Source organism: Pteronotus mesoamericanus, unplaced genomic scaffold, assembly GCF_021234165.1.
Source record: "Pteronotus mesoamericanus isolate MK-2021 breed Mesoamerican mustached bat unplaced genomic scaffold, CSHL_Meso_final contig_90, whole genome shotgun sequence".
In the NCBI taxonomy this organism is placed as follows: domain Eukaryota; kingdom Metazoa; phylum Chordata; class Mammalia; order Chiroptera; family Mormoopidae; genus Pteronotus; species Pteronotus mesoamericanus.
The window spans coordinates 5,718,126-5,735,950 of NW_026555277.1; the positions used below are offsets into that span (position 1 = coordinate 5,718,126).

Sequence of the window (17,825 nt, forward strand, 5' to 3'; positions counted from 1 at the left end):
TGAGCACATGCAATGCAAACAATGAATTTATAAGCGCGTATGCACATGGAAACTCAGAACAAGACTCGTGGGCTTTGTGATTGCTCTGTGCCTGCACTGGGAAGGCCCTAAACCTCACTGAGTCCCTTTGTCCCTTAGCTTACAAGTGCTTCCTAGTGACTCAGACCCGGGGTGGGTTCACCTATCTTCCTAAGGACCCCTTTAACAGAGAATCACTAATTATTGCTCTTTTTGGAGACCCCAAAGAAACCTGGTAGGAGCCAACCAAGTCAAGGCATGTGGAGGGCGGGGAGGTATCAGCCCAGGGAAATGTGATCAGGAAGAGGCATTGCTGAAGCCAGAACATCCCATTAAAACAGACTGCATATCCTGAAAGGTGCACTGCCATCAATATTTTTTAGAACTTTTCATAACTTTCAAAATGAGAGGGGTCCTGCAGGTATTTTGTTCAACTCCACATTTCATAGGCAGTCAAAATGAGGCCCAGAGATCAATGTTATTTGGCAAGTTATTAGTAAGCTCTGGACTAAAATTGATTACACCCCATAAGAGCCAGCAAGCTCCGAGCCATCCCAGCCCCGCCACGGCCTACACAAAGGCTTCTCACTTGATCTGACGACTAAAACTCCGGGCTGCGTGAAATAGACAGAGGCAGAGCAATTTTCACTTGGACTGGAAGTCAAGTCTCCCAATTCTTAAAGTAATTAAACCATCCTTTGATTCAATGACTCCTTTTTGGTTAAAAGATTCGTAGTTATCCCCATCCCTTTCTCCTCTTTTTAAAATGTTTTTGTAATAAGTTCAAGTCATGTTTAATCATTTATGGATTCATTTATCACAAAGTAGCATATAAATTGTATGCTGTGGTCAAACATTGTGGTCCAACAGAGGGACAGACAGATACAGAAAAAGTGAATTACTCTCAATCAATAAATGTGATCGGTTTAGAAAACTTGATTTTTTTCATTTTAAAAAAAAATGTGTGACATGTAAAATGAAAAATAAAATTGAGCACATTTACTATACAGAAAAAGCTGGATTATACTTAAAGGGAAAGGCTGGTGCAGAATGCAGTGGTTCACCGCAAGGGTTCGAGAATGGGAGCCACGGGTTCAGATCCGGGCTCTGCTCCCCGCTGACTCCGGCAGCTTGGCCAGCTCCCCGATGTTTCCTCACCTGTGAAAGGAGAGCCACCCAGCGGCTTCACTTCACTCAGTGACCTTTCTAAGCCCAGAGCCCATGTTTAGCCTTCAGTGAGGAGTCAGTGCGTGTTGGCTACGGCTGCATTGCGAGCTCTCATCTTGAACGCTGGCACAGAGGCTGCCTCCGTCTGAGAACCAGCTGAACGCAGCCACATGGGGCTTCCATTTATGAACTTTATACTGTTGCTTATACCTAAGCATTGATTCTGTGGCTCTCTGAAAATTAAACATTCAAGACCCTTCGCTGTGCCCTACAGGGGGCGTAGTCAGAGCCATGGGCTAGACTCGGCCAAGCAAGGGGACTGCGGGGGCCCGGGCTGGGCCTCGGCCACCAGCAGAGGCCAGGACAGCTGGGGGAGGCCAGAGGCCCCACAGGGCGGCCCTGGGGTCAGAGTTGGACCAGGAAGTCCTCGTTTAATCTTAAAATGGCTGAGGCCCAACTTCCCTGAGGCAAATGTAGTGCCTCCCAGTCACTGCGCAGGCCCGCTGAGGCCACCGGGGCAAAAGGAACTGACTGGCATCTGGTGGCAGCTGGGCCTGAAAGAACAGAATGGTCTAGCGGCAGTGTCCTCTAAACACGGTGAACCTTGTGAACTGCACTGGGAACAAGAGGCTACAAAAGTCCGCTCTGGGGCTTCCCCAGGCTGCACTGGTAGGAGAAGAGGGAAGAGGAGCGATGACAGCCATTGGATTAATGATACCAGATTGCCTAGTAGCGCTCCAGCTTCCAGAAAATCCCAGAACCTGAGATAAAGTGCGGCCTGTCGAACTGTAAAGTGGTACAGTGCTTAACGGATAGAAGCTTTTCCTTCTGCCCCGGCTCCTCGTCCACTGCCCCCTCTCTGCCCCCTCCTGCCAGGGCCTCCGAAGGAGGGGCACAGGAGGGCCCCCAGGGGCCAGCAGCCTGGGAAGGGCAGAACCCGGGACAAGGAGAACGCACAGCCTTCCTGGGGGAGGGGGGGGTTCTTTTCCCTCAGGCAAGGACAGTCCTCTTGGAGGCAAATCTGCAAATCCTTTCCTTCCAATGGGACAAAGGCCACGCTTATCCTTGCTCCTCCTTTTCCACTTGGCTGGGCCGTAGAACAGGACGGGGGTGCTGTACGCGCAGTGAGCCCGGGCATGACAAGACCGCAGGACCAGCAGGCAGCCTTCCCATTCAGGCCTCCAGCCCTGAGGCAAAGGCACCCAAGCCCTCCCCGCCCCCCCAGATGCCGTAGTGGGAAGTGTAAAAAACCGGGGATGCACGGTCTGACAAGTGGAGGGTCCCCACAGGGACCACAGCACAGGGAACTGGAAGGCAAACAAGTCTGGGAAATCCGTGGCTTATGACCATGTAGATCTGGGACGCCCGCACATGAGACTGGGGTGATGTGTGGAGACTTTCCACCCAAAGAGGATGAGCACGTTTCTCAAAAGCTGAATTGCGGGGTGAGGGAGAGTAGCGTTTAGCCATTTGAGTTAAGGTGGTGCAATGAACGGATGGGGGGGCGTGGGGAGATAGAGCCCGGTGTGAATACTACCTGTTCTACTCACTGGACATGTCCCCTTGGGTAAGTCACTGCCCCTCGGTGGGTTTCAGTTTCCTCATTTGCCAAAAGGGGTTCTTGTCTATAAAGCACATGAGTTTTGGAGGAGGCTCAGCCAGCAGCTGCTGGGAGAACCACATCCATGCAAGAATGCAGCCTGGGCTGCAAAAGGACTGCATGGGTTAAAGAAAAAAAAGAGTTGTTCAGATTTTATTTGAAAACTTTCATCTGAAAGAAAGGTCCCCATGGCCTGTTGCTCAGCTCATCCTCTTTCCTTCTGTTTCACAAATGAATGGAGAGAATCTGGGACACAGTCCAGTCCAGAGGTGCTTGGTGGGGACCCCTAGGGGCTGACTGGCCTGCAGGCAGTGGGCAGAGAGCAGCCTCAGCCCCTCATCCTGGGTGGACTCCTGCCGAATTCAGAGAGAAACGGAATGTCCTGTGCTCTGTCCTGCCAGGGGCTCCTTGGTTTGGGGTCTGGATGTGACCTGGCAAATGCAACTTGTGTTGTTTGATAAGACATTAAAAACTATACCACAGCCGAAGGAGAAGGAGAAGGACTAACAGTATGAAGCAGTTTAGTTTTTTGCATAATTTTAGCAGACCTAATCCAATTTAGTCCTTAAAGACATCCTGCCTCCTGGCCCCTGGTGTTTCAAACAATTTCGTACCTAGCTAATCTTTAATCACACCTCTAGGAGATAAATTAAGTGAAGCATTCAGAAGAGATGCTGGGAGGGTAGGGGAGGTGCGGGTCTCTATCTGGGAGGATTTCAATTCTGCTCAGTCACAACAAAACACAACCAAAACCAGACCAAAAGCCGGCCATTGCAGTCTTAGGGGGTTGGGAGCAGGAAAGGACAGGGACGGAGGCGGGGGGGGGGGGGGAGAGGGGCGGGGGGTGGTGGTAGGAGAGTTAGGGAAGCATGGGGCACTTTCTCCAGTCATCATCAAAAAACGAGAGGGTAGGGAGTCATTTTTCAGGTAATCACGGTGATAATTAGAGAGATCCAAATCTGTCTATTCCACCACAGGAGCCCGGTTAAAAGGCATTTTTTTTTTTTTTTGAAAAAAAAAGAAAACTACACTAAAATCAAAAGATTTCCTCATTGTGCTTCAAAACCAATACAGTTTGCATAATAAACCCCCTAGAGACATTTACTTAATATTTAACTAAGGCTAAATTACAAGATTCTACTTCAGAGGCACTGGGCAGAATCTCTGACGCCTAATTCTGTTCCATTCAATGCAAGTCAGCAAGGGTTACAATCTGGCCATTGTTGAATACTTTTCAAGACTCATTAATCTCAAGCAAGGACCAACTTAACAAGCAGGGCAATCTTTTGAAGTGAACGGTGGTAGTGGTTTAAATAGAGGATTAGGAGATAATCACATTTCAAGTCATCTTTTGGCACTAAAATTGACCCCAGTCTGGGGGTTGTGAATTACAGGGACGGGGCAAGCTGTCTTCCTCTCTTCCCGCACCCAGCCTCTCAGGCTCCCTGTGACACAGACAGATGGCAGCCAGTCCCCATCCGGAGATGCCACTGCATTTGGATGTGTCATCCCAAAATTTGCCCCTGAACCAATTTAGAAGCCTGTTTTATAAAATGAGACCCTAGACTACGCTGCAGATAGAGACTGTGTAGACAGTAGGCACAATTTAAATGTAAATTTTAGGTCTGCTTTGTACTGTAGGTATCAGCTAGCTTTCAACAGTCAGAATGTGAGAGATGTGAAATCTATCAATTTCAACTCAAGCTCTCCAACTTGTTATTTGACTTGGAAGAATAGGGACAGAAGGACCTGCCGAGAGGAATCTTCTGCCCTTACAGCTTTGTTACTGCCAGGGTTTTGATTGTGGGGGGAAAAAAAAAAAGAAAAAGAAATTTATATTCATAAAGCAATTAAGCATTTTCTTTTCAAGTGTTCCTCCAATTGAGTTGGCTACAATACGGCAAATAATCGACTATTATTGAGTAATGATTTGATATACATTTCAAATGTATTGTCAGATACCAAGGGGATTCACAATGCAAGACAAAATAAGTAAATCCACGTTAGCATTCAGTCTGCAAAAGTAACAACATTCCTCCTCTCCTGCTTCCTTCTTCTTTTAATGTTATTCTGCCCAACTTTCACTCTTTTTCTTCTTACTCCACCTCATGAATGGACCTCTTTGAAATGTCACTTCTTCAAGTGCGTAAAGGCGGCTCATGACCATGTTACAAGCCTCCAGGGATCCCCTGGCTGGTTCCTTTCATTTTAAAGCTACAGACACTCCAGGCCAGAATCATGGAACGCCTGGAGCACGATTTCACCGCTAGGATTACAGTCCAAATCTCTGGATATTCATTCCATCCTCATCCACAGCTCTGTGCCCCAATTAATTATCTGTCCCCATCCCCAGCACAGCTGTTTGGCCCAAGTGCAGCCACGGTGTATGCTGGCCCGAGATGGATGGAGTCATGCTGCACCATGAGCTGGGTCAGACTGTCTTGAAAATCTGAACTAGAAGATGATTGGACAGTGACCAGCTGGCAACAGGGGGTAAAGACGCGGATACGTGGAGTGACAGCTTCATCGTAGCAGACAGCTGTTCACTGGCGTCAGTTCCTGTGTGGGTCTGGTTTTTATGGGTTTCCTCAGAATCTTACAACAAACCCCTCAATTTCCAGAGCTTGTTGGAGTGGTCTCTGTTTCTGGAAACCAAAAAACACTGCCTATAAACATCGGCCTGGTGTTCCTCTCATGACATTACAAGCCCACGAGCCTCCAACCAAACGCTGAAGCTGCTGATGGAGGTGGAAGCAACCCCCTTCCTCATATACACTCCTTGCTTCCAATCAGGGAGATCATCAACAGCTATGAGTTATCAGCCCTGGCTGGTGTGGCCCAGTTGGTTGGGCATCGTTTTGCAAGGAAAAGGGTTGCCTAGTGATTCCCGATCAGGGCACATGCCTGGGTTGTGGGTTCGGTCCCCATTTGGGGTGCATGTAAGAGGTAACCAGTTGATGTTTCTCTCCCTCCCTTCCCCTCTCTCTAAAAGTAAATAAACAAAATCTTTTTTAAAAAAGCTGTGAATTATTAGAGGAGAAATTAACCCTGCCTGGGAACTCTCAGAAGCAACCAGGGTCTTTAACACAATCAGAGAAATAAATTGTAGGGAACAGTTTGGATATGATAAAAATTATTTTAAAATAATTACACAGGTTAGGATCCCAGTGAATATAGCTTTTGATGTTAGGTAAAAACATTCTTCAAGTGGCAAAAAGGCAAGGGAAAACACAAAGACAAATTTTTACATTGTTGGAGTTCAGCTGGCATACCAGGTTTTCTAAGGGCGGGTCACCCCTGAGCAAGCTGTTGGGTGGGCCAAAAAATCTGTTTAGTTTTTTTCTGTAAAAAAAAGGACACGTTTTTCATTTTCAACAATAACTTTGTTGATTTGGATATTTTGAGTATGTTGGCTATCTTCCACTATTGGCTTCTAGCGGGTAGAGGCCAGGGGTGCTGCTAAACATCTTCAAATACATAAGACAGACCCACAGCAAAGGTTTGGCCAGAATGTCAATAGTATCAAGAAACTTTGTAAACCACTTTTGACACATTTGACCAATCACAGCACCATCGTACACTACACCAATCTTTTGTTTGCATTTCAGCTGCATTTTTACTTTTCTTGAAATAATAAAGTGTAATATGTCAAAAATGTTGCATATCTTCTTCCATCTTCAATATTAAAATGGCTGCACAAAAATTCACCAATTTTGATAAGTTTTTTTAAATGCATGCTGATAAGACAGCTATCACAATACAATCTAACAAAATTGTTTCAAATGAAGTTAAAGGCAACTAAGCGTTACTAGAGCCATCACATGGAAAAAACCAAACAAACTTTTTGGCCAACCCAATACTTTACTGCTGGAAAACAGCAGGCCAAAAAGACTAAATGCCTGGAAGCAGGAGTCCCAAATTCAAATGCCTTAAAGGAACCAGGGAGGTCACAAAGGGTAAGACAACAGGGAGTGGTGAGATCTGTGACTAAAGTGAACACACAGTAAAAAAGCATTAAAATTCTATTTTAAGTGACTTTCTTAGGTCACTGCTGATATAGCATACTGTTAAATACCATTTCTCAAAGTCCTGAACTTCTCAAATCTTATATATAAAGACACATTGCCTCTGAGCTATGAAAAATTAATAGTTCAGTATCATTTTATGTTAGCACCTAGTGAAAATCTATTAAAATGTCAAAGCCCCCTTTAAAAATACTCAAAAGGCAGACTTGCAATTCACAAAAGAGTTCATACAAATGGCTATCAAAACTCTGAAAAATGTTCTCATCATCACTAAAAATATATGAAATGAAAATAAACTGAGATGCCATTTTTCACTGTTTAAACTATAATTAAAAAATGACCATACCCTGACTCGTGGGGCTCAGTGGGTTGAGCGTCATCCCACAGAGTGAGAGGTCGCTGGTTCAATTCCAGTCACGGCACATGCCTGGCTTGCGGGTTTGGTCCCCATCAGGGTGTGCGAGAGGCAACCAATCGATGATTCTCTTGCACGTCTATGTTTCTCTCTCTCTTTCTCCCTCCTTCCCCCTATCTCTAAAAATAAATAAATAAAATCTTTAAAAAAAAGATTGACCAGACACAAAGCTCATGAGGAAACGTCAAAGTGAGTGCTCTCACCCAGGTGATGTGGGTGCTAAAACCAAGCAATATATCCAGGAACATGATTTTGACATGTGACTCACGGGCCATAATGTATTTATCAATTCTATGTAGCAGGAAAATGTTTCCTCTCTTAGATATAAGCCTACTATTTCCCAATGGATTGTCATTTTTTTTTTTTTTTTTGAGAATTTTTCTAACAGTTTATATGGGCCAGACTGACGTATGTCGAGAAGCAAGACCTCAGATGCTCTTGGAGAAATGAAATTTCATTTGGGTTGGGTGGAGGCAAAGTTCAAAGGCAAATTCACGGCTCAATTTTGAATTAGCAAGTGACATTTAACTTTAGGCTAGACCTTCATTCCTTCTCTATCTGCTTTCCTCCTAATTTTGCTTTGATCTACTTTTCCCACTTTTTTGTATATCTCATCTTGAATGCCATGAGATATCTGTGAAAAGAAGAATATAAACAAGTAAAATATCATTAAGGACAGAGAAAATGAGACTTCCAAGAATCAACTGTGTTATTAATATTTGTATTGCTATTTTACAAAGTGGAAAATAAACTTATTTAGCCAAAACTGAATTTTGCTTCATGTTACAAAGCTGAACACCATGCAGTTCCCATGAAACTGCCCCTAGCCTTTATGAGATCCAGTGCCACCACTTAAAGCCCCTGTGTTAGCTTCTGGTGGGGCTGTCACCATGCCGCAGGTGGAAGCCAAGAGGTCAGTCACTCACTTGGACCATGGCTCTTTCTGAAGCCCTATCTACAATTCTACAATTTTTTATGAGCATCTAAGGAGATAACCCATTCTCCACCTTTTCTGTCCCAAAGTGCAAGATTCTGCTGAATCCAACCGATGACAGGTTAAAAACCTTGATAAGTGACAGATGACAGAAATAATGACTTGAGTTGATGTCTTTCAGTTAACAAAAGCTTATTTTCTGGGAGGAAATGCCTTTGCCTTGTCAAGAAATGTATATAAAAGACACTTACATAGAATACAATTGATAAACGCAATCTGCCCAACCTGATACACCACCACAGCAAATAAGCAGCAGAAGAGAATATCAGGCACAACACTTTAATGCTTAAAGCTTCAGCTTTAACATCTCTTAAAAAAAAAAAAAAAAAAAGTCGACAGTGAATGCTCTCCGTGTCATTTAGCTGTCCTTCTAAGGGACAGAGATGGTGGCCCTTCCCCTCTCTCTCTAGCACAAAAGGCCACGTTACTTAATCCAATGTGACCCTGGGCAAGTTATTTGACCTTTCTACATTTCAGTTTTCTGATCTGTAAACTGGGATGGGAATAACCACTTATCAGGATTGCTGGCAGGATTAAATGAGGTAAAATATAAAAGGCACTATTACAGTGAAAGGCATATATACTAAGGGCTCAGCCTATGACATGGCTTATTAGTATCTGAAGTATCACTCTCCCAATCTAAAAGAAGATGAAAATGATAGTGACCAACTGTGATGAAGATCAAATATGGTAATGGAAAAAAAAAAACCCATAATGAATATAGAGGCCAATTAAAGCCAGAAAAGATGTACCACAGAAAAGGAACAATTATGACTGTGATGATAAAGCAGTTGGAGAACCTAAGTTCTGCTATTTCAGACCGTATGAGTCATCCTGAACATAACAAGTGATTTGTAAAAGCAATAAAACCTGTTGGGACTTCGGCCAATGACAACTGTAGAATTAATAAAAAATTTGACAGGAGGTCTGGTGCTCCTGAATGCAGCTGCCTTCCAAAGACTGTTGGATGACATTAGATGTTTAAAGTGACAAGACTTCAAGTGCTGCCTCTTCGGCGATTAACATTTCTTAATCCTCCCGCCTCGAGGAGGCAGCCACACTAATACAGAGATATCCCTTCCATGACAGAGGCTGCCTCTTGGTAAAGCTGAGAAGACCCTCATCCTGCTCCACCCCCTCCTTCCCTTCCACCCCCCCCCCCCAACCAGGAATTTCCCTTCCCTTCCCTTTGTCCTTCAACACTGGAGTCAGGCTAAGCGTCTCTCACCATTATCTCTGCAGTGCACAGCACCCTCCCTTCCTACATCTTACCCTTTCTCAACCTCCCTCGCTCTCCCTCCTTTTCCTCCCCTCTCCCCGCCCTCTCCCCCCCCCCCTATTTATCTCCACCCCACCCCACCACGGCCTCCCGTCCCTCCACCAGGAACCGTCAGGACCACACACTGCCTTGCAGACCCAGCTGACCACACAGAACATGTAACTCTCGGCCCGGCGGCCTTGTGGACCTGGCCCTGCACCCATTTTTAAAGGCAAATCACAAGTTCCCGAAGCTCAGGACAAACCGCATAATCAAAGATTGTGCTTTCCTTTCTCAGGCAAAGATTTTACTGGCTCACTCTCTGACAAAAGACTGGTAATTCTATCTCAAACAGGAAATCCTTTGCACACTTTGAAATGAGGACTCCAAAGCGGAAAATAACAACCAATAAAGATAATCAGGGAGTCCTTTGACCACTGGCTCCCACCATCTCCACCCCCAGGAAAAGCTTTCTACCCTGGGGGTGCGGGAGGTAATTAACCAGAAGCTGACCAGGCACATTACAAGATATTCCGGGCTTATTTTGAGTAATCGACATCATTTGCCCGATTCGACCACCATAAAAGTTGGATTTTCTTTTTTTAGCATCTCAGAAAACTCAAGCACCATGTGTCTTTCAAGCATTTTCAGATCTAAAGAACAGAAGGAAGGCACCCTCCCCCTGCCAGATCTCCCCCCACCTCCGTGGCTGTCCCTGCTCTGCAGGTATAGAAGCTGGATTCAGAGAGGGCAGGGGACAAGTGCCCTTGCATTCACCTCGTGCAAAATGCATATGCTATCTAAAAGGATCGTACTTTTATTATTTTTAAAAAATATATTATTTATTTACTTTCTGAGAGAAGGGAAGGGAGGGAGAAAGAAAGGGAAAGAAAAATCAATGTGTGAGAAATACATCGATCAGTTACCTCTTGCACACTCCCAACTTGGGGCCCAGCCCCCAACCCAGGCACGTGCCCTGACCGGGAGTCAAACAGATGAACTTTCGGTTCGCTGGCCGGTGCTCAGTCCATTGAACCACACCAGCCAGGGTGGATCATACTTTTAGACAGAAACTAGATTTCAGAAGAGAACTGGCCAGGAGACAGGGGCAGGGAAAGAAAAAAGTGGCTTGTAGTTTTAGAAGAAAAGGAGAGAACAGCCAGGAAGAATCGGGGCTAAATAATCCCAATGGTAAACCCTAGGGACCTCTGTGGCCCTTCAGGCTAAAGGCTTCAACACAGGACTCATGTTTGGACTTTCAAGTATTCTGTGTTCCCTTGGCATATAATGTTTTCAAAATGTAAACCTACGTTCAAAAAGTGGAGATTGCATGTGAAAAACAGATCTGGCAACTGTGGCCCATTTCTCCTCATGGCAGCCACAGGAGGCCCAGAGGGACGGACCGCTGATCCCCAGCGCCCCAGGTGGTCACCCCCTGACTCTCCCCATGGTCCCCACCCTTGCGACCTCTCTCCACCCAGGGCGTCACTGTTTTTCTTCTCTCCCCTGCCTTTGGGGACAGTTAAGTTTATGGCTCCTGATCAAGGCCACTCTAATGTGCCCTACAGATGAAAAATATGAAGCCACCATCGGACAGGGCAGTGACTTACTTAAGATCACACTGCTTCTCAGAACAGAACCGCTCAAGAACCCCGACTCCTTCCCACACAACCCAGCGCTTCTGAAGCTCTGTTTTTATTGCAGAATCTTGACTGAGGAAACCGGTCAGGCTGGCCTCCTTGTCTCTCAGTCGCCCTCTCCCAGCTAAACAATCTTTGACCTTAGAACGTGTAGATCTTCGAGACCCCATTGCCTTCACGGACTAGTCACTGAATCATCACGTCCTCAAGTAGCCACTTGAAGAGCCCTCCCTGCCGCCAGGCCCTGAGCTCTGTGCACACTGTTCGCCTTCGCGGTGATTCTGGGAGACGCGCGATAGCGGCACCATTTTCCTGATGAGACAGGAAAGCCTGAGGGCGAGGCCCCCAGACACGTGTGGCGGCTGAGCTGCCCTTGAACTCAGGCCTTTCTGATTCCAAAGCCTATTCCCTGGCAGCCGGCCTTGCTGTCTTGCAAATACCCACCACCGCCTCAATACAAATAATTATAATAATAAAGAGAACTTCTTTGGTCCTGAAAAGTTTAACCATAGAGTCCAGAGTGAAAGGTCAGAAAGGGGTTCCCCTCCACCTCCGACCTGGGTTTGTGACTGGGGTTTTGTCATGAACCCAGCCGTCCATACCGCACTAGAAGCGCCCTCAGGGAGGTGCCTGCCTCCCGTGTTTCTGCCTCTCTGATGTGTAGAGTATCACTTAATACTGCTTGGAGCTGTTAGTCAATGGTTTCTAGTTTCCATTTTTGATCACATTTTACTAAAATGGGCCTCTCAGGATGCACTTTGCGGCCCTTTATGGGTTCTCAAAAAGCTCCTACCTTCTCTCCTATCACTTCTCCCCTCTTCCGCTTTTCCTCACCCAGAGGGAGGAGGACACCAAAGTACATGGAATTCCCAGGTTTGTCTGGTTTTGCAAGCAGAACGATCGCAGTGTTTTCATTTTTCCTAATATTTTCCCAAAGTAAACCGGCAAAAATTCAACTCTAAGTGATTAAAAAAGGAACATATGTGCAAAGTGCTTGAGTCCTGGAGCAGGCAGTTGTTGGATAAGTAGTAGCGATCCATGAGTAACAGTAATACTTACAACCCATATGATGATCAGTCTTCTGGATAAATAAGGGTCAATATTCCAGTGAGTGAACGGAAGAAATGTGATGTAGAACACTTCCTGACCCAAAGCAGCTGAAAATCTGAATAGGTAATAGAAGAAATAATTCTTCACAATGTACTCCTGTACATAAGCCTGAAGAAAAAAAAAAAAGAGAGAAGACTGTGAGTTCATTGAACATGTTACTAGAGGACAAATTTTGAAACCTCTCTCCAAAACCCCTGGGTCTCGGTTGCCAAGGTGCCGCCTCCCTTCTGGTTATGTCATTGTGGTTTTATTGTCATCAGCGTACATCGTTGTTGAACATCTATCCACCCAATTGGTTCACACAATCACAGAAAACGTTGGTTCTTCATAAAATTAAAAAAGTAGCATCTGAGGCAGAAACCAGGAAGACGCACAAAAAAAGCCAAAACCTTTTTCCTGTGTACACAGGTGGCTGGAAACGAGAGGGAGGTGAGCCGCTACAGCAGTCACAGTACGGGTCTATGCTGGTGCTAGCAAAACAACAGCCACAGAGGTTTCTACTTACAAATCCTTAGGACCTGTCAATATGTTACCACCTTAACAGCACAAGGAACTTTGCAGATGGAATGAATGGTTTCCAGATGGAGAGGTTATCTGGGATTCTCTCAGTGGACTCAATATAGTCACAAAGATCCTTAAAAATGGAAGGAGGCGGCAGAACCATCGAGAGAGAGAGATTTGAAGATGCTATGCAGCTGGCTTGAAGATGAAGGAAGGAGCCAGGAGCCAAGGAATGCAGACAGTGTGTAGACGCTGGAAAGTGCAAAGAAACAGATTCTCCCCTGGAGCCTTTAAAAGAAATGTAGCCCTGATGACGCCTTGATTTTAGCTGAAGAACCATTTTGAACTTCTGACTCCTACAGCCATAATAGAATAAATCTGAGATGTTTTAAGCCACTAAGTTTGTGGTAATAAGTTACAGCAGCCATGGATAACTAATAGAAAGACTTAAGAAAAATCATCTGCCAATGAAAGTTTTTAGTTTACCTTTTAAGTGGGAATAAGGAGGCCAACCCGATACAGTGATGGTGCAAGAAAAGCAGTAAATACGCAAGGGGCCTGCTAGCGTGCACTCCCATTTTGTGTCCTTTCCCCCGCTTATTCTGGAGCAGAAAAAGGCAGAAAAAAAAAGAAAAGACTTAAGGGGGTTAAAGCAGGAAAAAGCAATCTATTCAAAATATGGTAAACGCCTGTAAATTATGGTATATTAGTGATGAGTTAAGAAATTAAACATGTTATTTGTGGTAGCCATAGACTTTATAAAGTCAAAGATGCCAATGTCGAAAATGGGGAGAAAAAGAGGCAGCCTTACCACCGGGTGACTCTGTCCAGATCCTTGTAGATTTGGATTTTGTTTTGTTTGTCTCAGACAAATTCTGAGGTCCTTGAATCCTGGGGGCACTCAGAGAGTCAGTTATACGCATTCATCCTGAACATCTTTGTTCTGTGCCGATGATGGCCCAGTGCCTGTGCTGGGCGCCAAGAAAATTGAGAGGAGTCGTGCATGACCTCTGGGGTCAAGGAGCTCTTTTCTGGTGGGCGTCAAAGCGTATGATAATTTTGGGCAATGAATTTTTAAAGGTCCAATACTGTGTTTGAGGCCTTGAAAAAGGCCAAGGTATGTTACACTTAAGGAATTAAAAAAAAAAAAAAAAAGATGACCTTGGAAACTGCAAGAATATAACTCTACTTGACGCTGTTGGCTGCCTTGACGCTGTTGGCTGCCTACCAAGCATGCATTCCTTTCTCTCTCCTCTCTAAAAGGTTCCTGATTTTATTCCAGCATCTCTACCTTCCCCCTCGGAGCCCTGTGACTCAGGGGGAAGCTGGTACTGCCCTCAGCTCCAGGGATGGATCTGTTTGATGGCCCAACTGGTTTGATTTGTCTCAGCCAGTCACAGAAAGTTCAAGAATTCAGCCTCAAGCCAAACAGTGCATGGAACTACCTTGTTGAAAATTACTAGTCAGGGGTGAGCTCGTGCTGCAAGCCCTAAGTTTTTCTGTCTTTGGGACAGGAATTTACTTTTAAGTTAATGCAAATGAGAGAGAATGGCAATAGATCCACCCTGAACAGGAAAAATAATAATGCATGAAATGAATTAAATAAGGAAGCGTCTACTTTCATTTCTCTGCCAAGATAATATTATGATTAGGTTTGCAAAATAAGGACAGGGGCCTGTGAACAAATAAATAAGTGACAAACTCCTGTGTTATCTAATCTGAAAACCAATCATTGTGAGTTCTATTTTGAAAATGTAAATCTAACAGGCCTGACCTTCAGGCAAACACTATAATGCAAAGAGCCCCTTTAGCGTAAAGATTACTTTAACCTGCCAGCTACCAGGTTCACCTGGTAATTGTTCTGCATTGAAGCTTTACCAGGAGAACTTGAGCAACGCTCTGACAAAGGTCAAACCTTTCCCTGTGTCTACTTCCGGTTCCCAAGTGTTGTTGACATTGTAAACACTCAGAGACAACCACTTCCTTACCCTGGAGATTTACCTAAAACAAAGTTCAAGTATCTTAATCCTGGTAAGTAACTGATAAGACCATCAAGGATGACAGCAAACTGCTCTAGTGTTTCTTCCATAGTACTAGGTAATATCTTCAGACATACTTCTTACAATCTCGCAGGAATTCTTTTGTGTGTGGGGGTGGGGGGCAGCTAAATATTCTCTAAATCTTTCAGGAACAGAAGAAACAAAGGTAAAATTTTAAATATTTGCCTATACAGATAGGACACCTAAAGGATTTTTTAGAGAACATCTCTGTTTATATGATTAAACTTGAGAGCTATTATTTACCTCCAAATTCTTGGGGGTTATTATGTATCTAAATAAAGCATTAAGTACTTTTCTTTTCTTTCTTTTTTTTTTTTTAAGAACAAGAATCTAAGTTTCCTTTGTAGGAAATCTGTGTGTATAACTTCAACATATTTTTGGAGATAAGAATTGCAGTTCCAGTGTGTGAGTTGGTCCCACTGGGTACAATTAGAGGGAGAAGAAACATGGCTTAGAAACAGAAGTGGTAGGTAAGGTGAATGGCGGAAAGAACAAGCTGAGAGAAAGGAAACCAAGTCTCAGAAGTCGCCTGATACATTTTGGTACAATTGACAACGGTGCAAGGGGCTGACCGCCCAAGCTGTGGGGCAGTGTCTCTGGGCACAGATTTAAGAGACAGAGATTAGCAGCTAATTTTTTACACAAAAGATCAAGAAGGCACTGAACATTGAGCGGGGGCTGTAGAGATTCTTTTAGAAATCGAATGCTTCTGAGTATGCCTATTATCTGTCACAAAGCCAAAGGAAGAAGTTTCTAGGAAACAAGGGATGGAAATTACTCACATACCATTCTAACTAACTGCAAAATAGCATTGACGCTCTTGCTTGTTTGTTTATTGGCTTATTTTCCTGAAAGTTAAAAACAGTATTTTCATAGTTGAAAAAGTGTCACCGCAGTCTCCCAATTCCATCCTGTGCCTTTTTGGGCATAAGTACCTCAAATGCCTGTTTTTCTAAAGTTGAGTTTTCAGTAACTTAACCCATGGGCCAGAGATGAGCTACTCGATTTTGCTGCTACCAGCGTATTCTGTGCTCTCTGCAAGGCTGGGTCAACACATAAATAGACTGGAGAGAGAGAGGGAGCCATACAGGCTCACTGCATGGGAAGAAAAAGAACAGAGAATATATGACTTCCTGACTCAGCTCTGCTCCGAACACCTGAACAGCAGTTTTGTTTGTTTTGTTTTGTTTTCCAAGCACACGCCAAGGAGTCCTAACTGCGAAGAAAAGCTGGCTAGGTCGGCGCCCCTGGTGTTCAAAGGGCTGGCCCAGACAGCAGAGGAGCGAATGCCCAGCAGACTTGGCACTGGCCCTGTTTCTGAGCTTTCAAAGTTGGAAAACAAGAAATGGTTTTTAGCCAAAACAGTGCTTGACCTTGGGGAAGTCAATTTGCCCTTCTGAACTTCAGTGGCCTGAGCCCCAAAGGACAGAGTAGCATGAGTTCAGTTGCTTTTTAATGCACAAAAACTTTTAAAACAGGACAAGGCCCCTTAAATAAAATAGTACCCCAGACCTATTATATAAAATAAGACTGAAAGTCTGTACTAATTGGTTGAAAGCGAGGGGGCCCAGAGAATCCCTATATCGGGCCAGGCCACCTCCAGCTCCCCAGCCCACCCCGCCCTTCTCTGAAACAGCCCCTTGGAGCAGGTCAGTAACAGGTTTGGAAACCATGGACCTCTACCTCTGCTGGACCTCACACACCACCGTCCGAGAATTTACCTTTGGCCCTGAGTACACGGGCTATAGGTAATACCAACCCTGAGGTCTTTTGATAAACTCTGGATCAAAAGTCACTGCAAGGTCTTATGACTTTCTCCATGTGTTCAATCAGAGCTGTAAACATAAGTACTTCCCCAAAGGTCAAGTTTGAGACACTCCTGTATCTCAATAGAGCTGAGAGAAGTTCACGCCTGGGAGGACGCCTGCCGCCCTACGCAGTTCTCTCCAGCTGGAAGCAGGAGAAAGAGCCGACTCTCTTGGGCTAAGAGAGGTCCAATAATAGAGGTCTGACTATGTGCATACGCAGTCTTGCTCAGACATAATTGTGAGACCCAAAGCTCTTTTGTAGAGCACACCAAACAGCACAATGGCTTTGTTTTAGAGAAGTTTCAGAGATGGGAGAGAAAGAAGCCAGTGAACACAGGGGGAACGAACCTGGAGAGCAGGAGGGACCCGGGGGAGGGGCGCCGCCCAGCCGGGTGGCGGGGACCAAGGACGCCGCCGGAGCCGACAAGCCTCAGACCGAATCCAGGCTGCCCCGAGCACTTACTGTCCGAATCATCTCAGCAATGCCTTAATCTCCCAGAGCCTCAGTTTCCCCTTTCACAAATGTAAATAATACTAGTACATACCACACAGGGATGTTGGGAAGCTTAAATCAGATATTGTTGACGGCGTATGCAAAGCACTCAGTTCAGAGCCTGGCAAAGAAACATCTCAGTAGGACCCAGCTGTTCGCCACTACTCACCACGGTAGCCGTGAGGATTTCTAGAAAAGGCTTCTTGAGTCTAATGTGCCTTTGTATCACCTGGATCCTGTTAAAAGGCAGATTTTGGTGCAGTTCACCTGGGTCAGAGCTGCTAGTTTTGAGGTTCCAGGTGATGCATATGCTGCCATTTTCTAGCCCATGGACCGCACTTTGAGGAGCAAGGGTCAAGGACACCCCAGGGAAGGGTTTCTAAACACAAAGGTGAGGCTCTCAGATTTGATTGTCAGTGCTGGAGGAAGGCCCCATGGGAGTTTAAGGGAGTTAGATAATGTGATCAAAGCAACAGGTAAAAACGCTCATGACAAACCAGAAGGGAACAATTAGTGAGTTCCCTGGAGGAGCCTACAATTGTCTGAATGCAGAAACAGAGCCCAGACAAGCACCTTGACCACAGAAGGTACCAAACTAGGGAAGGGCACATGTAAGAGCTGAAAGAGCAGCCGGAACAAACTACAAACTGACGTGCAGAAAGCACTAAGCCATCTCCGGGATTTGCATAAATTCTTGGATGACAAATACAGAATTAGTTAGGAGTCGTGGACTTTA

The 17,825-nt window shown here is 45.0% G+C and overlaps 1 protein-coding gene across 1 annotated transcript in view; it reads right to left on the reverse strand.

Annotated features, from left to right (window-relative positions):
* The window catches only part of SGPP2 (sphingosine-1-phosphate phosphatase 2), a 100,640-nt gene that overhangs the window by 48,472 nt on the left and 34,343 nt on the right, over positions 1-17,825 (reverse strand). Inside the window, exon 2 of the mRNA XM_054586132.1 lies at positions 12,177-12,335. Coding sequence (XP_054442107.1) covers positions 12,177-12,335 — 159 coding nt within the window. The remainder of the gene's footprint in view (positions 1-12,176; positions 12,336-17,825) is intronic.